The sequence below is a fragment of the Ailuropoda melanoleuca genome, chromosome 2 (genome assembly GCF_002007445.2).
Source record: "Ailuropoda melanoleuca isolate Jingjing chromosome 2, ASM200744v2, whole genome shotgun sequence".
Lineage (NCBI taxonomy): Eukaryota > Metazoa > Chordata > Mammalia > Carnivora > Ursidae > Ailuropoda > Ailuropoda melanoleuca.
In genome coordinates, this window is record NC_048219.1 from 92,084,106 (window position 1) to 92,100,583 (window position 16,478).

Below are 16,478 nucleotides of genomic sequence, written 5' to 3' on the forward strand. Positions count from 1 at the left end.
CTTTTTAAAGCATCCACATCCATTTTACTAACTTTTTACTGGCTCTAAAAAGCAGGAGGAGGACATAAAAGATCAATTAAAATAATTAATGTGAAAAATATTATTGTGGGAACTGGTTCTTCTGAAGTACTAGCAGTAGCTTTTGTTTTTACTATTATGAAGCCACAGTGTCAACTGTGTCAATCTCAATTCCAAGGACAAAATCTGAATTCTACCTAAATACCCAACCCCCCTCAAAATTCATAAGGCCAATTTAGAGCAAGTTAGCCCTGAACCCCATTTTAGCAACACAAAAAGGTAGATATTCTTTTTTTTTTTTTAAGATTTATTTATCCATTTGAGAAAGAAAGGAGAGAGCAAGCAGGGGAGGGACAAAAGAAGAGGGAAAGAGAAACTCAAGCAGACTCCTCGTGGGGCTCAATGTCATGAGATTACAACTCTGAGATCATGACCTGAGCTAAAACCATCAGTCAGCCACTTAACAGACTATGGCACCCAGGTGCCCCTAGATATTCAAATAATGTATGTAAAATGGAACACCTTCTGAGATATGGGAGGCAGAGGCAGTATTTTGAATAAACCTACTTTACACTATTTCCAGAAGTCAATGAACCCGCTCACACTCTTTTTTTATGGATAAGAGGAAAACTATAGCTCTAAAAAAGGGCATCCTCAAAAGACACTAAGGCGTTCAATGTCCAAGGCCTTGAATGTACATTATGGTAACAAATGACATTATTATCGTGTCCATCCCGGTCATCCACTCAGGACTCAGGACTCACCACTTACTGCACCTGGTAAGCCAATAGGCTTTGCAACGTGCCATGTCAAGTAGGAAAAACAATCCGAACATGCTTTAAGGAGCTAACATTATAAAATCTTTTCAGAGAATAAAAAATATTATCCATACCTGAATATATCCTGTGTATCTAAATCAATATGAAGTCCATTGATGAAGAGCGCGCAATCTCCCGGCTGTAATCCTAAAGTTCCCTTGAAATACTAAAATATTTTTAAAAAATTGTTAAGGAACAGGAAGAGAATGTTTAACAAAAATTTCCATGTTTCTGACTTTAGTATATGTACAAATGTTGCATCCTCTTATTTACTACAGGAAACCCTAAGGCTGGGTTAAGATTTCATTTAATGTACTCCCACAGACTGTTCTTATCATTTACTGCATTGCAATGAAACTGCTAGTTCGTGTGAAATACATGACTCCTCCCTTCTTCCTTCCAACTACGATTAATACAACTGTTTCCTATAATGTCGGGGAAAGGAGGAGGAGGGAGATTGGTTAAATAAGCCAAGTGCTGAGGGTCACTTTTCATATAAGAGGACTTCTATTACTACTTCCTATTTGTGATGCCAGCCAAGGTGGCGACAGCAGTCACTAACAGCTGGGCCTTCTTGATGAACTCCAGGGATCTAATCTAAAAGGGTTTCAAAACCCCACACCTCCCTTAAACCTTCAAACTAATGCACACTAAGAAACTGAGTTGCTGCCCTGAAGACAGTACCCACATGCAACCTAACTGTCCAAGACCTGATCTCCATGGGGCCCTTCAACTGCTGCTCCCTAAGACAGTGGCTCCCTGACACACAGGTGACTGTGCAGTCCCTGCAGCCCTTCAGACCTGCCTGACCCGTCAGACACACTGCTTGGATGCCATGCTGTAGCTTCTATTGACTTCTATTCTTTCCGTTTAATTACTCTTCCCTTCTGAGGAAACTGGGACGACTATTCATATTCCATACCACAGGGAGCTAATCCACACAGCAAAGGGAAAAAACTACTCAGATACTAGGGACAGAACTTAAGCCCTTAGTTCTCACAGGGTGGGGAAAAGGAGGACAGGGACTGTTGAGCTCCCTTCATTTCCCAGTAGTCAGCACACTAATAGAAGTAAACTTTAAGGCCCAGTATTGCATGGGTAAAGCATACAATGATGAGGAAGCCACAGCTTTTGCTTCTTTGCCCTACAAGTATTAAACTACAAGTAAAATAAGGGAAAATGGAGAGTTGCATCAATTCAGAATAGGAATTTCTTACATGGGAAAGAAAAACTCCATGTCCACTCACACCCAGGCTGTACACCCTATGACTATAAGAAACAGTGAATCTGAGCTGCTACACACGACTCATATCTATTTCAAGATCTGGGTGCTAGTAACAGAGCAAAGTTCACTTTGTGAAAATTGATCACACTAAAGATTGTGGGTTTGGCACATTTTTGCATGTGTTGTATACTTTCGTATTTTATACTTTAACAAAATATTTAATTTTTAAAAATCCCAAAGAATCAAGGAAGTACTACAGTCTATATAATTTAATATTTTGCTCTCTTGCAGGGGAAAGAAGCCCTAAAAATTAGATAATACTGGTACTGTTATTCTGGAAATCAAAAATGAGGTAAATAAAAACTGTTAATAAGGTTTCTTCAACTTAGTAAATATTTGAGATAAATTTGGTTTACTTATTCCTCAGATCTATTTCATTAATTAATATCTCATATGTAAAGGTTTAAAAAATCTGGGGTAAAGATAGTAGACTGAGCATAAGCATTTCTTTTTTTCCCCTCCTGAAACTCTGTTGAAATATCAGTTTTTTAAAAAGGGACTTTTATCAAGTTATAAATCCACAACAAAGAGGACAAAAAAGAAAAAGGGCAATTAATTCTGGAAGGTGGAAAGGAGATGAATGAGTACCAACTGTCTTAGCAACCCCAAGAAAGTTGAATGCCAGGCCAAAAGTGGGAAAAGCCAACAGAAACCATAAGTTATCCTGTGGACCTTCTCAAAAGGCTCAAGAATTGACAGTACAAAGAACACATGTATGAAGGGGTAATAACTAGGCTAAACAATGCGTGCTGTAAAGATAAGAGCACTCGGACTGCCCTGCTGATTTCACACAGTAAGGTGACTGCTGTCATGACTCCCTCTACTCCAGAAAAATGGAGGCTCATTCCCGGCAAAGAGTGAAAGACAGAATCTGGGAACTTGGGGAAATGAAGCACAACTGACGGCAGGGATCCCATACTGAAAACTGCAGACTGAGTGGAAGTTCCCGAATGTTCTTCCTACTGGGCTTCTACCACTCAGGCAGCCAGACTTCACTCTCCAGGCAGAAGATCAGAAGATCCTTTTCTGGAGACTGAAGCTCAAGAGGAAAGGTACCAGGATACTGACACTGGGGTGACTAGGAAAAGGCCATACCAGGAGAGCCTACCGTCAAAAAGCCTCATCCTTAAGGCTTCCCATCAGCTCTTTACTCCTCGCTCTCTTCAATATGAGCAGAACATGTAAGGAAAGCCTTCAACATTAAAGACAAGAGGCCAAAACAAAAAGAAAGTCAACTTAAGAGAAAACAGATGGTGCAAGAGAGAAGAAAACATACACAAGCACCACTGCTAGTGTCAGAAAAATATAAGAACACCATAAAAAGAAGAATCTAAGAACAAGAACCCTTAGAAATTAAAGATTTGAAAACTAAAGGAAAAATATCAACAAAGGAGTTGAAAATCTTTCCCAGAAAGTTTAAAAATAAAGCATAAAAGAACTGGAAAACAGGAAATAAAATGTATTTTTTAATTAGGACAAAGTAGTCGAGGCAATGAAATACCTTAAAAATGAAGAATTCCAAATTTTGGAGGGAGAAAAGATGGCGGAGGAGTAGGTGACCCCTTTTTCAGCTGCTCCCCTGAGTCAAGCTGGATAGGTACCAGACCATCCTGAACACCCACAGAATCAGCCTGAGACACAGGAAGATACATCTGGATCTCTACAAATGAACATCTCCAGCACTGAGTATTGAGGTACGAAGCGGGGAGCCGTGAAACCGCGCACAGATATCGGAAGATAAACGGAAAGGGGAGGGAGGCGCCGCGGGCACCGGGAAGCGGTAGCCACCTGCATTGGGGAGTGGGCCAGACTTGCGAACTGACACCCCTGAGGACTGACACCCCTTAAGAAAACAGACTGAGACAGTAAGCCTGGGAATGCACGTGCGACCAGTCTGAAAACCAGAGCTCCGGAGCGCTCACTGGAACCAGACTAAAAGCAGGAGCTCGGGAGCAGACGTGCGTCCAGACTGATAACCGGAGCACCGGAGCGCACACTCGAGCTAGGCTGAAACCGAGAGCTCAGGAGCGCGTGCGTGGCCAGACTGAAAACCTGCGCTCCCGACTGCGCGGGAACCACACTGAAACAGGGAGATCGGGACCACGTGCGGGAACCGGGGGCAACTGGCGGTGTTAAAAGCACAAAGGACAGAGATGTACTGGCCCTGGAAGTGAGGGCTGGAAGACAACCCAGAACGCTGTAGGGTTTTTGTTAGCACTGACAGAAACAGAGCTAAAGAGGCCAGGAGAGCTCAGTGGAGAGCGGACTGCGATCTCTCTGTTCTGAGATAGAGGCGAGGATTTGGCCACTGCTGCTCTGACTCTCAGAAGACCAACAGAAAACCACCAGGGAAAGCCACCAGAGAACAAAAGCCCGGAAATACCAGCTCACATTGTACCAATTCCCATCCCCCCTCGCAGGGGACAGGACGACTCTAGTCAAACAGGGTTGCCTGAGTATCAGCGTGGCAGGCCGCTCCCCCAGAAGGCAGGCTGAAAAATCAAGAAGCCAACATCCCTAAAGTCCCGATAAAACAAGTGCACACTACTTGGGTCCTGGTCAATAATTTGGGCTCTGTGCAACCCCGCAACCTCTCCTCATCAGAAGGACAAGGAGGAGAAACCCTCAGCAAAGAAAGGAGACAGAGACTGTGGCCTCTGCCATAGAAATAATAGATATGGATATCACTAAATTGTCAGAAATGGAGTTCAGAGTAACAATGGTCTAGATAAGTGTAGGGTTGAAAAAAATATTAACGAAAATATTAACGAGAATATAGAATCTCTAAGGGTGGAAATGAGAGCGAATAAGGCAGAAATTAAAAATACTATGAATCAACTGCAGTCTAAAGTAATGCTCTGATGGCCAGGGTAAATGAGGCAGAAGAACGAATTAGTGAATTGGAGGATGGGATGGTAGAAGAGAAAGTTCACACAGAAACTTGGCTCAGAAAAATCCAATCTCAAGAATGTAGATTATGGAGGATAACGACTCAAAGAAATGTTCCAGTGTCAGAATCATCGGCATCCCCAAGGCGGTGGAAAAAGAGAGAGGTCTAGAAGAGATATTTGAACAAATTGTAGGTGAGAACTTCGCTAATCTGGCAAAGGATACAAGCAAAGGATACAAGCATTCATGTCCAAGAGGCAGAGAGTACCCCTCCCAAGGTCAATGACGACAGACCTACACCACGTCACGTCATAATGCAATTCGTAAATATTAGATCCAAGGATACAGTATTGAAAGTAGCCAGTGGGAAGAAAATCCTTACATACAGAGGTAAAAATATCAGAATAACGTCAGACCTGTCTACAGAGACCTGGCAGGCTAGGAAGGGTTGGAGGAGTATTTTCAAAGCTCTATCTGAGAAGAACATGCAACCAAGGATCCTTTATCCAGCAAGGATGTCATTCAGAATTGATGGAGAGATAAGGACCTTCCAGGATCGGCAGAAACTGACAGAATTTGTAACCACCAAACCAGCCCTACATGAGATGTTAAGGGGGGTTCTATAAAAGAAAAAAGGCCCCAAGAGTGATACAGAACAGAAATTTATAATCTATAGAAACAAAGACTTCACAGGCAAGAGGACATCATTAAAATCATATCTCTCAATAACCACTCTCATGTCAATGGCCTAATGCTCCCATAAAACACCACAGGGATCCAGATTGGATAAAAAGACATGACCCATCCATTTGCTGTTTACAAGACACTCATTTTGAACCTAAAGATACATCCAGACTGAAAGTGAAGGGATGGAGAACAATTTTCCATGCCAACGGACCTCAAAAGAAAGCTGGGGTAGCAATTCTTAGACAGATTAGATTTTAAACTAAAGACTGTTGTTAGAGACACAGAAGGACACTATATTATTCTTAAAGGATGTATTCAACAAGTGGATATGACAATTATAAATATCTATGACCCCAACAGGGGAGCAGCTCTTAACGAGAATAAAGAGACGTACAGATAATAATACATTAATAGTAGGGGACCTCAACACTCCACTATCGGCAATAGACAGATCACCTAAGCAGAAAATCAACAAAGAAACAAAAGCTTTGAATGACAAACTAGACCAGATGGACCTCACAGATATATACAGAACACTACACCCCAGAACAACAGAATACTCATTCTTTTCAAATGCACATGGAACTTTCTCCAGAACAGACCATAAACTGGGTCACAAAACAGGTCTCAACCGATACCAAAAGACTGAAATTATTCCATGCATATTCTCAGATCACAATGCTTTGAAACTGGAACTCAATCACAAGGAAAAATTTGGAAGAAACTCAAACACTTGGAAACTAAGAACCATCCTGCTCAAGCATGATTAGGTAAACCAGGAAATTAAAAATCATTTTAAACAATTTACGGAGACTAACGAGAATGAAAAAACAACAGTCCAAAACCTATGGAACACTGCAAAGGCAGTCCTAAGGGGAAAATACATAGCCATCCAAGCCTCACTCAAAAGAATAGAAAAATCTAAAATGCAGTTTTTATATTCTCACCTCAAGAAGCTGGAGCTGGAACAGAAGAACAGGCCTAACCCATGTACGAGAAGGCAGTTGATAAAGATTAGAGCAGAGAACAATGAATTAGAAACCAGGAGCACAGTAGAGCAGATCAACAGAACTAGAAGCTGGTTCTTTGAAAGAATAAATAAGATCGATAAGCCACTGGCCAGACTTATTCAAAAGAAGAGAGAAAGGACCCCAATTTATAAAAATAAGAATGAAAGGGGAGAGATCACGACCAACACCAATGAAATAGGAAGGATCATTAGAAACTTTTATCAACAGCTTTATGCCAATACATTAAACAACCTGGAAGAAATGGATGCCTTCCTGGAAACTTATAAACTACCAAGACTGAAACAGGAAGAAATTGACTATTAAAACAGACCGATTAATTATGAAGAGATTGAAGCAGTGATCAAAAACCTCCCGAAAAACAAGAGTCCGGGGCCTGACAGATTCCCCAGGGAATTCTACCAAACATTCAAAGAAGAAATAATACCTATTCTCCTGAAGCTACTTCAAAAAATAGAAACAGAAGGAAAACTACCAAACTCATTCTATGAGGCCAGTTATTACCTTGATCCCCAAACCAGGCAAAGACCCCCTCAAAAAGGAGAATTATAGACCGATTTCCCTGATGAATATGGATGCCAAAATTCTCAACAAGATCCTAGTTAATAGGATCCAACAGTCCATTACAAGGATTATCCATCAAGACCAAGTGTCATCCCTGGGATGCAAGGGTGGTTCAACATTCTCAAATCGATCAGTGTGATAGATCATATCAACAAGAAAAGAGTCAAGAACCATATGATCCTCTCAATTGATGCAGAAAAGCATTTGACAAAATACAGCATCCTTTCCTGATTAAAACCCTTCAGAGTGTAGGGACAGAGGGTACATTCCTCAATTTCATAAAAACCATCTATGAGAAGCCTACAGCGAATATCATTCTCAATGAGGAAAAGCTGGAAGCCTTTCCCTGAAGATCAGGAACACGACAAGGATGCCCAGTCTCGCCATTATTATTCAACATAGTACTAGAAGTCCTTGCAACAGCAATCAGACAACAAAAAGGGATCAAAGGTATCCAAATCGGCAAAGAAGAAGTCAAACTGTCTCTCTCCGCAGCTGAAATGATACTCTATATGGAAAACCCAAAAGACTCCACCCCTAAACTACTAGAACTTATAGAGCAATTCACTAATGTGGCGGGATACAAAGTCAATGCTCAGAAATCAGCTGCATTTCTATACACGAACGAGACTGAAGAAAGAGAAATTTGGGAACCTATTCCATTTACAATAGCACCAAAAATTATACGTTATCTCACAAGTAACTTAACCAGAGACGTAAAGGATCTATATTCTAGAAACTACAAATCACTCTTGAAAGACATTGAAGAAGACACAAAAAGATGGAAAAATATTCCATGCTCATGGATTGGAAGGTGAGCATATTAAACAGATATATGAAACATGTATAAAAGATCCAAATCAAACTTCAAGATGTGAAAAATATAATGTTGGTAATGAAAAATATCATGGATGGGATTAAAAACAGATCATACATTATAGAAGAAAAGATTAATGAGATCGAAAACAAAAAANAGAAATTGTTGATAAGGAAAAACAAAGCTGGGGGCATCACATTGCCGGATTTCAAGCTATACGATAAAGGTGAGATCACAAAGAGAGCATGGTATTGGCACAAAAAGAGACACATAGACCAATGGAACAGAACAAAGAACTCAGAAATGGACCCTCGGCTCTTTGGGCAATTAATCGTTGACAAAGCGGGGAAAAAATCCAGTGGAAAAAAGAGTCTCTTCAATAAATGATGCTGGGAAAATTGGACAGCTACATGCAAAAGAATTAAACTTGACCACTCTCTCACACCATACACAAAGATAAACTCCAAATGGATGAAAGACCTCGATGTGAGACAGGAATCCATCAAAATCCTAGAGGAGAACATAGGCTGCAACCTCTTTGACGGCAGCCGCAGCAATTTTTTTTTTTGACACATCTCCAAAGGCAAGAGAAACAAAAGATAAAATGAACTTCTGGGGGATTCATCAAGATAAAAAGCTTCTGCACAGCCAAGAAAACAGTAAAAAAAAAAAAAAAAAGAAAAAAAAGAACCCACGGGCAGCCCACGGAATGGGAGAAGATATTTGCAAATGACACTGCAGATAAAAGATTGGTATCCAAGATCTACAAAGAATTTCTCAAACTCAATACACAAGAAACAAATAAACAAATCAAAAAATGGGCAGAAGATATGAACAGACACTTTTCCAATGAAGACATACAAATGGCTAACAGACACATGAAAAAATGTTCAAAATCATTAGCCATCAGGGAAATTCAAATCAAAACCACATTGAGATACCACCTTACGCCAGTTAGAATGGCAAAAATGGACAAGGCAGGAAACAACAAATGTTGGAGAGGATGTGGAGAAAGGGGATCCCTCCTACATTATTGTTGGGAATGCAAGTTGGTACAGCCACTTTGGAAAACAGCGTGGAGTCCCTTAAAAAGTTAAAAATTGAGCTACCCTATGATCCAGCAATTGCACTACTGGGTATTTGCCCCGAAGGTACAGACATAGTGAAAAGAAGGGACATATGCACCCCAATGTTCATAGCAGCTCTGTCCACAATGGCTGAATTGTGGAAGGAGCCGAGATGACCTTCAACAGATGACTGGATTAAGAAGATGTGGTCCATATATACAATGGAATATTACTCGGACATATGCACCCCAATGTTCATAGCAGCTCTGTCCACAATGGCTGAATTGTGGAAGGAGCCGAGATGACCTTCAACAGATGACTGGATTAAGAAGATGTGGTCCATATATACAATGGAATAAACATAAGAAATAGCAGGGAGATCGGTAGGAGAAGGAAGGGAAGAATGAAGGGGGAGTAAACAGAAGGGGGAATGAACCACGAGAGTCTATGGACTCTGCGAAACAAACTGAGGGCTTCAGAGGGGAGGGGGTTAGGGAACTGGGATAGGCCAGTGATGGGTATTAAGGAGGGCACATATTGCATGATGCACTGGGTGTTAAACACAAGTAATGAATCATGGAACATTACATCAAAAACTAGGGAGGTACTGTATGGCGACTAATATAACATAACAAAAAATTATTAAAAAAAAAATGAAGAATTCCAGGAAAATAAGAGAGAGAAACCAGAGGGAATGAGGCAAAGAAATAACTCAAGCAAATTTCCCAAAGCTAAAGGAAATTATTTTCCAGATTTGGAGGGGGCACCAACCACTCAAGAGAGCACAGATTTTCTTAAAAGGTACAGCACTGTGAAATTTCAGATTACAGGGCCAAAGAAAAGATCCTGAATGGTTGCTGGAAGTAAAGCAGATCTCATACCAAGGGTTCAAATTTCTCATATTCACAATAGAAATCAAAATTCCAAGAAGCAATGCCTTCAAACTGTCACCCTTGACCCCCTGAACTCAGGAATGACCTACTGAACTCAGGAAACTCCTACAAGGTTCTGTCAATTTCATCTTTTTGAAACTAACAAATTGCTGGAACAGAAAAAGAAACATTTGAGGATGATGGATTATACCCCTGCAAATTAATCAGAAAGTACTCCACATCCTCAGCTTCACTGCAATGTTAAAGTCCCCGGTTTGGGGAATATTCATCCCAAATCCTAATAAAAGGAGCCAGCTTACTCCTATTGGAACAGTCATGGCTTTGGAAATTATTCCCCATGATCTCCCTATTTATACAAATAAAGATGACCTCTCGAGGCAACTCCACCAGGTATGGTCTCTGTCTATAACTCACCAAGGACCAGACCCACTTTGGTCTGGTAATAAAACTTCTAAATGACTTCCAATTTAGAATTCTATACCCAGACAAGATATTAATAAAAAGAGAAGTGGAGGGGTGCCTGCGTGGGTCAGTCAGTTAAGCTTCTGCCTTTGGCTCAGGTCATGATCCCAGGGTCCTGGTATCCAGCCCCACATCAGGCTCCATGCACAGTGGGGAGACTGCTTCTCCCTCTCCCTCTGCCCCTCCTCCCTGCTTGTGTTCTCTCTCTCAAATAAATTAATCTTAAAAAAAAAATGGGAAATTGATTTCTCAGAGTCTGAAATTCACCTCACATGCAACTTTTCTCATGAAGAATAATATGCTGCACCAAAGTAAGGGAGTAAACCAAAAAACAAAGAAGGCCTGGAATCCAAGAACAGGAGAGCCAACAAAAGAGATTAAAGCAAGGTTCCAGGATAAATGGTATGCCCTACACATAGAGAACCACCAGACCACAGTGGAACAGAACGAAAATTGATAAAATCACAACATAAATTCACAGAGAAATTGGAGAGACAGGAAGCACCAATATGGAGTAATGGCAGACATGGGGGTGAGGGGCAGTGAAAGAAAGTTAAACTTCATCCTTGTAATGGAGGCCAAGACATAAGGTTTGAAACTGGAAAACACTGTACCAACTCAAACTTGCTAGAAATCTGGGGATAAATATCAAAACAATTAGCTAAGTGTTGAAAGCAGATACTTCTGGTAAGGGGGACAAAACAGGGAGTAAGTCAAGTTAGGAGGATGCTGTTTATCTAAAAAAAGTGGTGGCACCATCTGATTTTTTTTTTTTTGAGATTTTATTTATTTATTTGAGAGAGACAGAGAGCACATGCACAAGCAAGCATTAGTGGGGAGAGGAGCAGAGGAAGAGGGACAAGTAGACTCCACACTGAGCACGGAGCCCAACATGGGGCTTAATCCCAGGACCCCTAGATCATAACCTGAGCCAAAATCAAGTCAGACACCTAACCAACTGAGCCACCCAGGCACTCGATGTTTGGATAATATTCATATTCAACTTTCATTAAAAATTAAAAATACAAAAAAAGATTAGAGAAATAAAACACCACCATCTTTACTAAAAGGAGAGTAAAACTGTTAAATGTCATTGATGTAACTCAGATTTCCTCATCTTTAAAGATAACAATACAAAACAGAAAGGAAAATAGTGATTTTCTACTGGGTAGTACCTTCTGATTCTCTTCCACTTCGGTTCTAAGTTCCGAACTCACTGCTGTTTTTGTTATTGCTCTAAAAAAATAAAAATGTTATTAGTGTTTAGTTTAACATTTGATATAAATGTCTTCAATTTCCCTGTATTTACATATGAAACAACACATTGCTCAATACATTACAAGAAACTAAATGAAAAAAAAACAAAACAAAAACCTCCACCTTCACAAATAAATACATTTCTCCATTCAGGTGTACGTATATTTTCATTATTACAACATATGACACCACAGAAAAGTAGCAGTAGCAGCAGCATTTTAGAGCAAGTCCAGTTATCCCCAAGATCTTAGGTTAAATATATGTAACTCTATTCCTATATATGACTTTATTGTTCACAGGCTAAAAGCTAATGTTAAATTAAGGTGACAGACTGCTCATCCTATTTGAACACTTTCAGTGGAGGTGTAATCCTACCTGTGTATCTTCAATAGCATGCTGCTAAATGAGAAGGTACTATATGATTTGTAAGTCCTAAGAAATATTTTCCAAAACTAATCAAATAAGCAAACTTATTTATAAAATATCTCACATCAGAAGTCAAAACACCTTGTTCAGTTACTCAAGAAAAACACTGGCAACCATTTAAGTCATTAGCCTCTAAAAATTTGGCTTTTAAAACCATTTATTTAGAAGATGTGGAAGACCATTATACAACTGAAAGCAACATCAAAAATCAGCTGTATTCAAAATCTTATTGTGTCACCATGAGCAAGTCAGCCTCTAGAACTCACTTTCCTCATCAAGTTTGAATAAGACGATGTATATGAAACTCTTCAGGTCCATGCCAGACCCTAGATTAGTTATATCTGCATACATTAGATTTTGTTAACTCATCTAATCCTGAGAGGTAGGTATCATTATTTCCATTTTACTGCTGAGGAAGTGAGGTAAAGAGAGGTCACTTATTTGCAAACATCATGCAACTATCAAGTGACAGAGCCAAGGACACAAGCTAGATGGGTCTCTCCAACCAGACAATATATGGTACTGCCACCTTCCCAAAAAGACAGTATCATTAGCAGTATGGTACTGATAGTAAAACTTTAATTTTCTAAGCATTTTCATATTTTACTTGCCTCATCTTGCATGTAAACATGAAGATAATTAGGTATGTGTCAAAGAGAAGAATGTGTCAGAGCCTTACTCTTTATTACCTGGCTTTGGTAGGAAAATTTTGACTAAGATCCTTCATAACTACCAAAGCTAATTCAATAGGAGCAGCCAAGATTCGGGCAGCGGTCTGGAAACTGAGATCTGCAACAAGGTCAAATGCAATTTAAAACGCATTAATCTAATGCAAAGAGAAATAAGAAAAAAACACATTTCTTTCTCACAATTTTCTTGGTAATTGAGAATGCCTGAGAATGCAACCATTTCAGAGAGTGCCTATAGTCTAATTTCAGGTTTTATTCACTTCCTTTTTCTGAATTTATAACATACCACGAAGTATAGCAAAAGACTTTAGTAAATTATGTTAAAAAAATAATAATCATGTGATAACTACATCTCTGGACCAGAAGAGCAAGAATATATCCTGCCATGTTAATATGTCTTTAACATTCAACAGATACACCGTTCAAGAAATGTATATATAAAGAAACATAAAGACTAAGACAAACATGTTTGTACTATTACACACTTATGTATCTGTTTACACAAAGATCTGGCACTCATTTTTATATGTACTTCTGCATAGTGTTATCTGTCTCCAAAAGGACTTCTTTTCTTTTCTGATTAATCACAATTAATCACTCTATCTTGAAAATCTGTGGTACCCTCAGAATCTGGCCAATAAACAACATTAATTTCAAATTCTACATTTTTTTAATACCATAAAATTTAGTCAAAAAGTAGGCGAGTTGATTCCTCTACATGTTTATTACCTTGCAATTGCCAAACTTTTAAAGGTGCCATTTCATTGGTGCTCTCCACAAGATGTTTTCTGAGTTCTTTCAACTGCCCCTTCAGGTCAGGGTGCAGGTCTCTGAAAGAAACATAAAATCAGTCTTATTGATGTGTCTTTGCTTTCTCAAAGCACACTTAGATGTTGGCTCCAATTTTATCTTCATGATTTTCCCCTTAGCAATTAAGAAAATTCCTGCAATATATGAAAAATATTAAAGCATAATTATTTTTCTTAAAAATAAGCTAATATAGGGGTGCCTGAGTGGCTCAGTCAGTTAAGTGTCTGCCTTCAGCTCAGGTAATGATTCCAGGGTCCTGGGATCAAGCCCTGTATCTGAGCCCTGCATTGGGCTCCCTGCTTAGTGGGGAGTCTGCTTCTCCCTCTGCCCCAAGCCCTGCTCATGTTCTATCAAATAAATAAATAAAATCTTAAAAAAAAAAAAAGCTAATATAGAAAATTACTATTTTAAAAATCATAAAATTTACAGATTAAAAAAATGAATCACTACAATAGTGATTCTCTGTGTCAGGGAGAGGAGATGGGACTGAGAGTGGGGACCAAGGGGACCCCCAACTCTACCTGTAGTGTTTTACCCATGTTTGTTTCTTTAAGTAAAAGAAGGCATATGTTGGAAAAAACTTGATAAATAGTTATTTGGAACCGAAAAGCAAATATGATTACAACCATCAATTCTGGGTGTTAAGTACATGGGTATGTTCTATTATTTTCCATATACTTTACTGAATCTTTCTAGTTTCTCAAAATAAAACTGGAAATATATCACTGCCAGTCCCAAAATGGATTTCTTTCAGCTACATGATCATAAATCCTTTAATCACATGAATAATACAACTTAAGGTAACCAAGATTATTGGGTTTCCTTTAGTTTTATCTTGAAATATAGTACATTCTATTTAAAGCTAGTAAAACAGAAGTTATCAGACACAGATACATATCATTTAGATCAGACAACAGATGACTGGTAGAGTAATTCCGTTCTTTTAAATACAAGAAACTCAAAATTCTTAAATGCCACATACAGAAACTAAAATATTTACTCAGATTCTTCACCCTCCAACAAATTCATTTCCAATCAGTTACTACAAACTCACCTTCATGATAGAAATATCAGAAAATGTTAGATAGCTAAATAACTGTTTTGAATGACCACAAAAGGAAATGTCTTTAGTACTCTACAAACTAGCTTTGTGCTCTAAATACAGAAGATCATAATGCTATCCAAAAAGCAAACATAAAAAACATGAATATGAAAAGAGATTCTGGAAACCTGGGTTTAATAAAAATGGATCTGACTACATACTAAGGAGGCCCAAACTAATGTTAAACACAAAGAAACATGCATATGCATAGGATGAACTGAACGTATGCACAGAAATTCAACATGAACTGACTCATCTCTGCTAAATTGTTAGTCTGATTAAGTCATTTCACTGGGCCAAATGTTAAAGCTCAAATACATGAAACTGGGCCTATATATATTTCTTCATGATCCATTCCTTTACCAAAAAAAAAAAAAAAAAAAAGCCCAAAACAAACAAAAACACAAAAACCAAAAAACCTCACTCTAGCTGTCCTCATTAAGATTTCCAAATAAAACAGAATTCAGGACTCTAAACAATTTTCAAGGCATAATAGAAATAACTACAACACTTAAAATAACAGCTAAGAAGAATTTTCAGCTATAAATTTCTATAAAATTTCATGAAATGGCTATGAAATTTCAAGAAAACATCTTTTATCCTCTTTAATCTGAAGGAAAGTCTAATATATTTCAATTGAATGTACCTTTTTGCATTGTTTCAGGCTATGCTTAGCTTAAGTAAATAGCTATGACCTCTCTCACTTAAAATATTTTTTTATTTCTTGAGAAAAATTGAGTGAAACAATTATATGTTACTACTATGTGAATCAAAAACTGGAATGTAACTTTACGTCATCAATTGCAAGACCCAGAAAAGGAAATCAACTAAAGCCATAGGCAGGCCACCTTAATATCATTTAATAATAATGTGCTCCAAATGCCTGGAGAATCATAAACTACACAGTAGGTGAACTGGTAATTGCTTCATATCAGATTACATATAGAAAGAACTACTGAGAGATCTGTAACTCAGACAGTAATGAGAAAGATGATGCTTATAATGGGAGGAAGCCTGGAGCTTTAAGAGAATAAGGGCATTTCCCAAAATAATATGCCATACCTTAATTTTCCAAAGAGGAATCCCTGAACTTCATCAATGGGATCATTTTCACCAATCACTGTGGTGTTTACCTCAGTTCCTATAAAAGCACAAGCAAATACGTGTCTAATTGTTTAGAAGGGAAATTAAAATGTTATTTACCTCATAAATTTGAATAATGTAAAGCAAAAGCACCTGAAATTTTAATACCATTTAAAACATTAAATACCTCAATGAACATTTTGCAGGTTTTTTTTAAACAAACAAACAAAGAGAATAAATGTATTTTTCAATGGATAAAGTAAAAATGGATTCTTTCCTTACACTTTGGAAAATTTTATATGTTAAAAAGCTCAAGGGGGGAGGTTAAGATGGCGGAGGAGTAGGGGACCCCTTTTTCAGCCGGTCCCCTGAGTTGAGCTGGATAGGTACCAGACCAGCAGGAATATCCACGGAATCAGCCTGAGACGCAGGAAGATACATCTGGATCTCTACAAATGAACATCTCCAGCGCTGAGTATCGAGGTACGAAGCGGGGAGCCGTGAAACCGCGCACAGATATCGGAAGCTAAACAGAAGGGGGAGGGAGCCGCCGTGTCAGGGCGCCGGGAAGCGGTAGCCACCT

The 16,478-nt window shown here is 38.8% G+C and overlaps 1 protein-coding gene across 1 annotated transcript in view; it reads right to left on the reverse strand.

Moving 5' to 3' along the window:
* The window catches only part of UGGT1 (UDP-glucose glycoprotein glucosyltransferase 1), a 126,076-nt gene that overhangs the window by 77,566 nt on the left and 32,032 nt on the right, over nt 1-16,478 (reverse strand). Inside the window, exons 6-10 of the mRNA XM_034641928.1 lie at nt 15,875-15,979; nt 13,630-13,730; nt 12,901-13,000; nt 11,704-11,764; nt 911-1,002 (exon numbers count right to left, since the gene is read on the reverse strand). Coding sequence (XP_034497819.1) covers nt 911-1,002; nt 11,704-11,764; nt 12,901-13,000; nt 13,630-13,730; nt 15,875-15,979 — 459 coding nt within the window. The remainder of the gene's footprint in view (nt 1-910; nt 1,003-11,703; nt 11,765-12,900; nt 13,001-13,629; nt 13,731-15,874; nt 15,980-16,478) is intronic.